Source organism: Arachis ipaensis, chromosome B5, assembly GCF_059453495.1.
Source record: "Arachis ipaensis isolate K30076 ecotype BB chromosome B5, ASM5945349v1, whole genome shotgun sequence".
Classification (NCBI taxonomy): domain Eukaryota; kingdom Viridiplantae; phylum Streptophyta; class Magnoliopsida; order Fabales; family Fabaceae; genus Arachis; species Arachis ipaensis.
In genome coordinates this window covers 159,387,967-159,400,417 of record NC_142440.1, presented here as the reverse complement: position 1 = coordinate 159,400,417, position 12,451 = coordinate 159,387,967, and the positions used below count along the sequence as shown (strand labels likewise).

At 31.1% G+C, this 12,451-nt stretch overlaps 2 protein-coding genes across 2 annotated transcripts; one reads left to right on the top strand and one right to left on the bottom strand.

The window, feature by feature from the left end:
• The first annotated feature begins 3,410 nt into the window (after positions 1-3,410).
• LOC107644930 (ubiquitin interaction motif-containing protein) lies at positions 3,411-8,975 on the top strand. Its single transcript, XM_016348895.3, has 7 exons — positions 3,411-4,331; positions 5,261-5,339; positions 6,074-6,225; positions 6,676-6,799; positions 6,918-7,103; positions 7,423-7,494; positions 7,611-8,975. Exons 1-7 carry the CDS (start codon positions 3,874-3,876, stop codon positions 8,433-8,435), a joined length of 1,896 nt encoding a protein of 631 aa, XP_016204381.1. The 5' UTR covers positions 3,411-3,873; the 3' UTR covers positions 8,436-8,975.
• A 1,472-nt stretch (positions 8,976-10,447) lies between these two features.
• LOC107644929 (vacuolar iron transporter homolog 4) lies at positions 10,448-11,777 on the bottom strand. Its single transcript, XM_088486384.1, has one exon. The coding sequence runs from the start codon at positions 11,677-11,679 to the stop codon at positions 10,945-10,947; it is 735 nt and encodes a 244-aa protein (XP_088342510.1). The 5' UTR covers positions 11,680-11,777; the 3' UTR covers positions 10,448-10,944.
• Between the last annotated feature and the right edge of the window lie 674 nt (positions 11,778-12,451).

Here is a 12,451-nt window from a genome sequence, read left to right as displayed (position 1 = left end):
TTTGGTTACCAAATATTTCCGTTTTTTTTAATGGAAAAATTTTCACTCATCTCAATTTTGTAAATGTTCAATCCTTATTCACTGTATAAGACTTTTTATAAGCATTGCCTTAGTTTTATTTATTATTTTATATTTTTTAATTTTTTTCTTTTTATCACAATCTTTGTCAAGTATGAACCATCCTATTAATTTTTTCTATATTATAGCATTTGAATTTGACCATCTTATTTAAAAATTGATTCATATTTTTATATTTTATATTCTATTTTATATTTATAAAAGTCAGTTTATAAAAATATAAGTTGCACAGTGAAATTTGTAAAAATATCTTTAACTTAATATTTAATTCTACACACATAAACATTTATAATTTTATACTCATAACATTCATAATTTCATATATATAATTTTCATAGTTAATGTGTTTTTACAATTAATATTACCCAATTCAAAATGATGTATTTTTTAAATTATCTCACATATATATGTGCTAATGAGTCATGATTTCAAATTATTTTATATTTTTATTTAAATATTTATATTATACTTATTTATTGATTTTTATCTGATCAGTTAATAATTACATTTAAAATTTTATTTCATAATTTTTTTCATGTTTCATTTCTATTTTTCTTTATAACATGTAGTCTTTATGTACAATATAAATTATATAATAATTTATTAAAATATCTCTAATTTAACCTCTATAATTCAAACATATAATATCCATTAAACCTATCAATGGATACTCGCCATTATAATCATCTTAAAATGAGTTCTAAACTTCTAATACTATGAAGTGCTAATGTGATGGTTGCTACAAATTTAAAATACTAATTTTGTAGCTTTCATTATTCATGAGTGGTGCAAGCAAGATAGGTATCTATCAACTCATTGCCCTTCTATGTTCCCAAAACCAGCTATATATAGATGGGGTTTGCTACGTGTCTATATACAGTTGCCTGACTTACCAAAGAAAAAAAAAATAATTTAAAAAATATAAAAAATAATAATTTTTAAATATTTAAAATTTACCATAAAAAATAAGTTCCACAAATTTAACACCAAACTCATAAGTATAGTTATAAAAATCAAATTAAATTAACCGGTTCGACTGAAAAATGGATAAATCAAATCTTAAGTTAGTTTGATTTATTTTTTGAACCGTATAAAAAAAATCAACATAAACCGATAAAAATTAGAATAAACTAGTCAAAATTAACAAAAACCGGTATAAATCGATCTAACCGAAATAGTCTATTTGAAAAATTTTTTAAAATGTCTCCACTAGTTTCCACCCGTTTCCAGTTTTCACTTGCCACTCAACCATTATGGTTCTTAACATTATATGTAACAAATATTAATTATATAGTATACATTTAATTACATAATTTTATAAATATATAATTCAATTTAAATTAAATTTGTATTCTCTATTTTTTAAATTGATTATATTTTAATTATATATCATTATTAATATAAATATAAATTTTACTAAATATTTATTAATCTGCTTGATTTATTTCAATGCTAGTATTGTGATTAAAGTTATTTGTTTTGATGTTAGTCTTAAAATTTACTGATATTATAGTTAGATGATAGGCCTTTTGAATTAATTATTATTTTTATTGTGTCAAATTAAGATATTATTGTAGTATTATTGATAAATTTTATGTTTTTTTATATTAGTTATTTTTAGAATTTGAGACTTGATTTTTCATAAAATATTAGTGAATATATATATTTTAAATTTTAATTTTAAATTTTTAATTATTTTATATTTTTTATTTATATGAGATCGATTTTACTGATTCAATTAGTAATTTATCGATTAAATTAATAAATCAGTAAGTCACCAAAAAAGAAAAAAAAATTAATAAATCAGTAAATTAATAATTTGATCGGTTCGATCACCGATTTGATTATGACAACTATGTTCATAGGCCAAAAAAAAAATTTGCCTACATATATATATGCATGGGAATGAATCTTTTCGATTGTTAAAAAATTTGAGAATAAATATGATTTTTAACTCTTTATTGTTCTCTTTTTATATTTATTTTTAGTCTTATTTATAAAATTAATAATAAAAAATTATATTCATAATTTAACTCTATTAATTGTTAAAAAAAATTGAGAGGATACATTTTATATATGCATGCATTATCATGATCTGCTGTCGTGTAAGATGGATCAAGAAACCTACGACATTGCTTGCCCAATTTGACAAGTGCCCCCAAACGCAACTACCTCCATTTATCACTATTAGAAGTTATATAGTTGGAATGAAAATTTTATATAAAATTAGAGTAGTAATTAAAAACGTTAAATATAAAATCATAAGATAATTAGTGAAATCGTATGATTTTATAAAATAATCAACTAGTTGATTTAATTAAAATTATAATATTTACAATTGTATGAGTTAAATTAAAACCCTAATTTTTTAGATATATTCATAATTAAGCACGTGTAATGTTGTGTATTATTTGTCTTCCCTATCTTTTTTCTTTTACTTTATTCATGTAAAAAATATAATAAAAAAGTGATATTATTAATTGAAATTTGAAAATGGTTAAATCTATTATATTCATTTTTTATTTACAGATAATATTTATTTTGGTCAACAAAAATTAAATGAATGAATTTATATGTTCTTTAACTTTTAAATATACTTTACCCTAAAAATTTAATTAAAAACAAAAAAAATAATTTATCCAATAAAAAATTTATTAAAAGGCTAAAATGTTGGATTTAAAATCTTTTGAAAATTAATTTAAATGTCTGTGATACATTTAATTACGGTCAATATGATCCACGTATTTCAAAGTTGATTCATGTAATTAATTGATATCTATCGAGTTTGATTTAATTAAATTCTATCAAACAATATCAGACACAATATTAAATATGTCAATTAAGTAGCCATTACAAACCAAGATAATATTTAAACAAAATGATCGAGTACTTCTAAGGTGGAAAAATTAGATAAATAAAAAAATAAAAATTAATTATTTTTAAATTAAGATAATTTAATTCACATATGATAGAAATTATTAATTTAGTATTAATTAATTACTTACTTTATATTTTATAATTCTTTTCATTTTAAAAGATTTTTTTTAAATAAAAATATTATACATACATAAAAAATAAATTACTAAATTAATTACTATATATTTATATATGATAAAAATTTAAATAAGTTAAATTTATGTGAAGTTGATAATTGAAAGTCGTTAGATAATAATTTAGTTAAACATATTAAATTATTTAACCATTAATTTAGTTAAATTTATCAAATCATAAATAACTAATTTTTCACCAATCCACATACGTAAATAACTAATTTTCGAATAAATTATTTTAAAAATTATCTATAAATTTAATTAGATTAATGTGCAAAATTTGTTTCCTATAAACGGAGGACGGAAGCATGAAACGCTTCTCTCTGCATTAATGGGAAGAATCCATATCCCGTCCTGGTGAAGCACTCAACATACAAAATCTGCAAAAATCAAAACCAGCCACAGCGAATTCTCCAAAATACCCTCACATTCTTCCTTAATTCACCTACTTCACAGCCGCTGCACTATGCCCTTTAGCTCAGGGTTACATAGTCAATTCACATCCAAGTTCCTCTACAAAAAACCAACACTGCAGATTATTCTCCACAACGACATCGTTTCAACCAGCATTAGCTCCTCGCCACCGGCCAACGGCGCCGCCGAGAACCGTCTCACCATTCGATTTCCATAATTGCCCTTTCCCGGGGCTTTCAAATTCGATTCCACAAACCCTGAAAAAGCGAAAAACCTTCGATTTCGATCGTTAGGGTTTTTCGTTCGATTTGGGAATTCTTTTGAGGATTTAATGGCGGATCGCGAGGAAGAGGATTTGCAAATGGCGATTCGGATGAGCATGCAGCAGCACTCGCCGCCAGAGCCGAAGCGGAGCAAGCCGAGGGACGCCGTCGCAGGGGCCGTATCGGGTTTGCCGGAGGAGTCGCCGGAGGCAAAGAGCCGACGGATGCAACGAGAGCTCATGGCCGCGGCCGCTGAGAAGCGGATGATGGCGATGGCTGCGACGTCGACGGCGACGGTGAATAAGAGCGATTTGCCGACTGCAACGGCAGCGGGTAAAGGCGGGAAGGGCGGTGGTGATGTGGTGATGACAGAGGAAAAGGGGAAAGCCGTGCGTTCGGAAGGTGGGAGTGAGAGGTTGATGAGTAAGGAGCTGTCTGCAGAAGAAGCGAATGAGTTGTTTGCCCTTGTGTTTGGGAGTGAGGTCTCAAAGGGGATTCTAGCGCAATGGTGCAATCAGGGAATAAGGTATTCTCATGGCTAAATTCTGTGGTGAATTCTTTATTTTAAAGTTTTGTTGATAATATTTATTTATATTTTCCTCCAATATGGAAATTTTGTAGTTAATTTGCATTGTGGTTACTGAAAATGTGAATTGATTTAAATTCCAATCTTATATCACGAATTAAGTTCTTAATTATTGTCCAATGGTGAGGTTGAATAATTGAAGGACTCATTCTTATGCTTAATTTGAATTTTGTTCTATGTTGAACAATGTGTATATCTAAAGTTCAAAATATGACTTTAATCCAAAATTGTGCGAGGAAAGTTATTTTGAGATGGTTATTTGGTTTATGAAAGCTTGATGTTTGGATGTTTCGATGTATCAAATCATCTGTTGCATGTGCTTTTACTGAATTCAACAAAATGGAAAGGATAATGTTGTGCCCTTTGTTTGTGAATTTTCATGGAAGAAAGGTAAGGGAACTGGTCTGTTCTTTAAGCTGTCAATGAAGAAAATTGAAGGGGAATTCATTTATACGGCTTGTTATTTACACCCTTTTTGTGTTTCCCATGTGAGACAAAATACAAATGCAGCATACTGGGAAAAAAAAGAAAAAACAAAAAGGAGAAGCTTCATTACTATAAATTTAAAATAGCCTCATCATGATTTTCCAACTAAATTCACTGAAGCACAACATGAACTAATGACTGCAATAGGATCTTTGCATAGATGCCACCAATGTGCAGATAGAGAAACGCCACATGAATGCAAGTAATTTCACCGTGGTGTATAATTCATTAATAGATTACTTTTTTAATTGTCTAAAAAAATTATACCATGCATGTCATTCTTTTCTAGAAGGGTTTTGAATTCTTTCTTTCATGTACTTTTAAATTATAATACGTTTATCTGCCTACTTCTTGATGCTATTACCATGTAAACTTTCCTATAGGTTTAGCTCTGATCCAGAAACATCAATGGGACTAGTGCAGCATGAAGGTGGGCCATGTGGCGTTTTGGCAGCTATACAAGTAATGGTCCCCGTTTTTTAGTTTTTTTTTTTTTTTTTTTTTTGGAAGCTGTAGAATTCTGTTTGTAACTGTTCAATATCGTTTTGACATCCGGTCTTCCATCTATTGAAAGCCGAGTCCTATTAATATCCAGTGCTACAAACATCATTTGTGTGTGTGTGTGTGTCGTCATTCTGAAATTGTAATATGTAATACCCCAAATATCACAATGTTCAACATTCTCAGATAATAAGTTTGAAGTTTGGTAACTTGAATATGATGGGTACTACTGTTATTGTTTTAATTTTGTTGTACACCACTAGAAGGGGATCCTTGGAGTAACGGTTGAGTTATCTCCATGTGACCTCAAGGTTAGGCTGCATACATTACACCTTTTGGGTGCGACCCTCCCCTTTACTCTGCATTAATGCGAGATGCTTGTGCACTGGGCTGCCCTTTTTTCATGAATTCTTTGTGTTCCCTGTGTATATATTTTAGGTTTAAATAAATGGATTTTAATTATGCCCTGCTTTGCTTATTCTCGGTTTCTTGAGCTTTGACCCAAATCATCCAACCAATAAATTAATATCAGTTTTATTTTGCTTGGCTCTGTGTGAGCATGTATTGAGATGTGCTAATGTGCATTATTTTTTTTCTCTTTCCTCTTCATTTGTTTCTTCTACTGATACTCATATAATTTCTAGAAGCATTTTCTTTTGTGCTGAAGTAACATGTTTTTCCTTTTAACTTTGCAGGCATTTGCGCTCAAATACATTCTTTTCTTCCGTAATGAGTTGAAAGATGCATTATTCATGCCACAGAACCGGGTCTTGAGGGGATCGTCTTCTAAAAGTCAATCTGTTCCATCAAATGTTTTTTCTTCACTTACTGAAGATCTAAAAGTAAGGTGATTAACTTATTCCTGATCAGTCATTTTTGTTAACTAGGTAAATGCATTAATTTTAGAGATCTAGTTCTTGTCCTTTGTACTAAATTATGTCAATATCTATTATATGTAATGGTTTTAATGGGGATATGAGGGGGGTTTGGTATTTCCTAAAATACCTTCCATTATATATAATTCATAAAAAAAATATTTATTTGTTGACCTTTATGCATTGGCATATTAAATAAGCATCAAACAAAGATTACCATAAGGTGTCCTCAAATAAGTTTTGTTTTTCCTTCCATTTCGTTTCATCTATTAATCTCAATTAGCATTGGTTATGAAAATCAAATGTCTTTCTACATGCTTCATTGCTTTTTAGTTTTTGATGTTGACAGGTATACCCTTTAATGGTAACATGCGCTTTCTTCATTAATTGTTTTATTAATTATTTAATATTTTTTTTAACAGTGCCCTTGTAAGAAGCATGAGTGAAATATTGTTCATGTGTGGAAATAATGAAAGGGCTGTGGTTGCAACTCTGAGCATTCTAGGGAGTGACATTCAACATTCTGAAAATCTTTCTAGGGATGAGGTAGCTTGAATTTTCTGTTGATATTGGTAGTGCAACAGCATGTTGCAATATTCTTTTGCAGTTCTATACTCCTGCTACGATGTTCTTATTGCTAAGTCAGGTCTTGTTTGATGAATAGGTAATTGCAAAAGCACTCGAAGGTCTTTCCATAGAATCCGGCTTGGATCTGCAAAAAGTTCTTAGAATTGAAACATACACGTCGCAAGCAACTGCATTGAAGAGACTTGAAGCAATGATTCCATCATTCCAAAGCCGTATGGGGGCACTGCTTTTCCTGATATCTGCTTTACTTTCCCGGGGACTGGTATGTTCTTTTAGTTGCAATTGCATCTTAAGAATTCCATGACTTGGCTAATTGTAATGTTGAATGGGATTGTAATTAAAAGCTTTGAATATTCAAAGCTATGCATAGGAAATCTTCATGCTTAAATAATTTTTAATTCTTATTTTTTAGAGTTTCAGAAAAAAGAAAAAAAGGATGAGCTTACACTTCTTACAGATTTGGGAAATATGGTAGCCAATTAAGTGATTAAATGCCATTGAATAATAACTGTGAATTTGCTTTTGTTGTTATTTTTAAAATGTGTACCGGTTAACGCTTGCAATATTTTCCTTTCTTGTAGGACTTGGTTCAAGCTGACAGGGATGATCCTAGCCTACCTCTAGTTACTGCTCCTTTTGGGCATGCGTCACAGGTATTTGCAGACAGGCAATTGAAAAATGCTGCTATCCTTTTTACTACTGTGTATTTGAAATTCTCTGATATAGCATATTTTAAGGTTGTTCTTTTTGGTCGAATTTTTTGTTGTAGGAAATTGTGAATTTACTGCTGTGTGGACAGGCTGTCCCTAATGTCTTTGATGGCAGGATGGATTTAGGTGGAGGAATGTTTCTTAAAGGTATATCCCAGTGTGTAGAAGTTGGATTTCTCACACTGCTAGAATCCCTTAATTTCTGCAAGGTGGGTCAGTATTTGAAATGCCCAAAGTGGCCTATATGGGTTGTTGGGAGTGAATCCCACTACACAGTACTGTTTGCCCTTGACACAAGTGTTCAAAACGAGAATGAACTAGAAGAGAGGGAATCGCAGATACGCAAAGCATTTGATGCCCAAGATCAGAGTGGAGGTGGTGGTTTCATTAGTGTGGAGGGTTTCCATCAAGTTCTTAGAGAAACAAATATCAAACTCCCACAAGAGAAGCTTGAGCACCTTTGTGGTACAGGCTTCATTGTATGGAGTGAGTTTTGGCAAGTAATTTTGGATCTTGACAAGAGTTTGGGAGGTTTGAAGGATTCATCGGGACTGATGGGTAAGAAGGTTTTTTATCTCTACCATTTTAATGGGATTGCTAAGTCAGATCTAAATGGCGGTCAATTAAACTTTAGGGGTGAAACTCCATTACAAAGACCCAGACTCACGAAATTGAGAGTTTCGGTTCCTCCAAGATGGACGCCTGAGGAATACATGGCAGATGTGCCAGTTTCATCTTCTTCCGCAGCAACTGAATCTTCTGGGAAAGACACTGAAGTATCAAAACCCGAGCCTTCTCAGCATGCACCTTTGGTAGATTGCATAAGGACTCGCTGGCCGCGTGCCGTATGCAGTTGGTCAGGGGATCCTCCTAGTATAGTCTGAGGGGTTTATATGGGGCCGTTTTCCTGTGGTTTTGTAGAAGCAGAAGAGGGTAAGAAAAACATGGTTCAACACCTGCTATGCCGCAAGATTGAAAAGAAAGAGTTGAAGTTTTCATCATTTACTTTGGTGTCGCACTTGAAGGCACCTAATTTGGTTCGGGTATCTTAAATTTTCTCCAATATGTGCAAGGCCCTTGTCCAATGTGGAGCAGTGTATCCGACAAGAACCTTAGATTTTGTCATGTCATTCAAAAGTTTAGAAGGAAGAGTGGTGTTATATTTGTTGTTTAAGCCAAGTTGTAAAGTCCCTTTTAATGCACACTTGGCCGTCTCAGTTAGAAAGAATTTAGTTCTTGGGGGGTTATTGAATAAACTTGAGTATCTCTTTGTTACCGTTGAAGTTGTTGTAATATTAATTTTTTTCTTTATAAATTTTTATCGTTATTGGCTTATGAATAGGGGAATATTAATATTCATATTTGTATTATACTAAAAATGCTTGCATATATGATATATATATCAAGCAATGCTCGTTTTGTCAGGGTCTCGTTGCTCTGGTGATAATTGAACTCTCAAGGCCTCTAGATGATGGTAAAAAGTGGGTGGAAATTTCATTGAAAACGATGAAATTTTATTTCCAATTCATTCCAAAAATCAAATACCCCTTATTGGCTTGCTGTACAAACTTCAGAATTCGAAACAAATAAAAATAGAATGGCTTATTATGTAGTTAGTGAACCTCTATGCAGTAATGGATTGTGAATGTTTTCATCTCTCCTCTCATCTTCGTACAATATAATCAATACTCTTATTTGGATAGTGGCCTTTTAATACTGTTGAGACAGTTTAGGGGATGAAGCACAAATAATTGCAACTTTGAAAGGGAAATCGTGTTTAGTGAGAGATTTAATATATCTTATTTGCAAATCTAGTAAGATGATATTGCATCCAAGATTTAACTTCTTTATCATAAGTTTCAATTATTTATATATCGATACAAGAATATGGCGTCTACATCATGGGTTTGAAAAAAATTCCTCTTATATTGTCCAATGACATAAGAAGATTATTGTCAAAACCTTAACAACTAAAGTTACATCCCTTGTCCTTCTATATTTCAAGCTAAATATATATATATCTTGAACCAAAATTGGAGAAAAAAGTTGACTCAACACCTATCCTGTCCGAATCCACATGTTCGGTATTCTAAACATAATAAGAAAGAAAAATATTATTTGTATTATGTTTGTATATATTTCTCTTTTATATTTTTTAATTGTGATATTAAAAGTGATTGATAAGAAGCGAGAGAAAATATAAACTTTGTTCCGTATACAATGAAAAGAAAATGTACAGAAAAGATATAAATATAAAAAAGTGTGCAAACATAATTTCTCAAGAAAATAGCATATGCCAAAAAAGGTTGTATCATTATCAACATGCAAAGCAATTCAACATGGCCAGTGACCATAGCATATATTGGCATGTTCTTCCTATTGGAACTTTCTCCCTTTTGTGATGTTGCTTTAATTTATTAGTGTATGGAAACAACTCACATAAAAGTCTTTACGTGAATATGATCATTAAAAATATTTAGATAATTTAGTATTTTTATTAAATTATTATATAATAATTTTTAATTATTAATTTTATGTAGTCACCTAAGTAATTACCTTTTAAATAATAATAATAAAGTTTAATTATTCTGCTTGTCCCTATAGTTTTGCAAAATTTTTAATTAGGTCCCTATACTTTTTTCTTTTAATTGAGTTCTTGCACCAATTTTTTTTTTAATTGGGTCCTTACATTTTTTTTTCCTTTTATTTAAGTTTCTATACCAATTCTTTTTTTTTTAGTTGGGTCCCTATAACATTAAGTCAATTACTACTAAGAGGGACTTAATTGAAAAAAAAAATTTAGTACAAGACCCAATTAGAAAGAAAAAAAATATAGAGATCTAATTAAAAATTTCACGAAACTATAGGAACAACAAAGTAATTAAACTTAATAATAATAATAATAAGCTTTAGTTCATTACCAATATAATTATCATACATGAAAAGAAGCACTTCTTGTATACAAATTACAAAAGGCTTTGAAACACTACAAAGCCTTACCCTCATTTTATGCTAAGTAACAACACAACTTTAATTTTCTTCAACTTATATGCTCTCATCTCATCATTTCTAGTAAAAATTAAAGACAAGGAAATGAGTGCCTTCCTTTAATACATTGTTGATTTAAGAATATCTTAAAATTTCAAAATAACATATATATCAAATAGGTAGTAAATAACAAAGGGTGTTTATAGAATAATTAACATAATATGACAAAGATTAAGTCCTTAAGTAAGTAATAATTAAAGAACGGTGAAAACTCAAGTGAAGTCGACTTCACGTGAAGTTGATATCTGAGAGTACTTAGATGAAAATTTAGTCAAATCAGTCAAATTATCTAACGGCTTTCGGATATCAACTTCAGGTGAAGTCGACTGAACCTGAATTTCCGCCTTAAAGAGCACTTGATCCTATCAACTTGGTAAGAGCAAAAGTAATAGTCATGGCCATCCAACCACCAAGAAGAACCCTTAAAGAAGACCTAAAAACAGGAACCTTACCAAGAACAGCACCTAACCAACCAAACAGAACCAAAGCAAAGGTTACAGCAGCCACAACCACACCAAGCCTCACCTTATATTCTCTTATGAAAGAAGCAGAAAGCAATGGCACCATTGCACCAATAGAAAATGCCAAAGCTGATGCTGCTGCTGCTTGTAAAGGGTTTGGCAATCTTTCTTCTTCTTCTTCTTCTTCTTTATCAGAATTGTTGCTGTTGCTGTTGTTGTTGTTGTTTCCTCTTTCTTTGTCCCTCTTCATTTGAGCGAGTTCAACGTCGAGTTGCGAGTAGACAGACACAAACTCACCTATGGCCATGCTGCAAGCGCCGGCAACTAAGCCTGCAAAACCGGTGAGGATCATGGCTTTGATGTCTTGTTTCACTGCTCCAACACCCATCATTAGTGATGCTGTTGAGACCAACCCATCATTGGCTCCAAGAACAGCAGCACGTAGCCATTGAGATCTTCTTGAGTAGTCAAAGAAATCTTCTTCTTCTTCTTCCTCCTTCTTGGTTTCAATGATCTCAAGTGGTGTTGTTGTTGTTGCTTGTTGCTCAAGGTCATTGTTGTTGTTGCTATGAAAGACTTGTTTGTTGGTGTGATTGAGGGAAGCCTGATTTGATGCCATGAAAATGGAAAAGAGTAATAAGAAATTAAACTCTTGATGAATATAGAAAATAATGAATGAAGAAGAAGATGAAGAGTGTGTGTGTGGAGAGAGTAGTGTGGTTGACACACGCTATGAAGAAGGGTATTTATGGAAGAAAATTTTGTCTATGTTGCAGGCCAATGTGGGACAAACCCACTCATCAAAAGCCAAAAACATTTTCCATACCACCATTTCTTAATTGCTATTTAAATCATCAATAATAATAATAATAATAAAATCAGTTCAAATAGTAAAAAATTAGAGAAAAAGACAAATAGGTCTCTAACATTTTGTTCTATGGACATTTTTGTCTTTAACTATTGAAAAATACTTTTAAGTCTCTGACCTTCACAAAATTTGGACGGATCAGTCCCTCCGTCCAAATGCCTCTGTCAGGGACTGATCCGTCCAAATGCCTCCGTCAGAGAGGATTGATCCGTCTAAGTTTTGTGAATGTCAGGGACTTAAAAGTATTTTTTAATGGTTAGGGACGAAAATGTCTACGGGACAAAAAATTAGGGACTTATTTGTCATTTCCTCAAATTTTATTTTATTATTTATTAATTATTATTAGAATAATTATATAATTTTAGACGTAATAAATATATAAATACGGATAGTATATATATAAAATTATAAATATTATGTTATATAAAGTAACTTTAGATATTGTCTTTCTAGTATTATTGTTAAATGATATTTATATGCAATTTACTTTTAGATATAATAATAAATGCAATGTAAAAAAAGT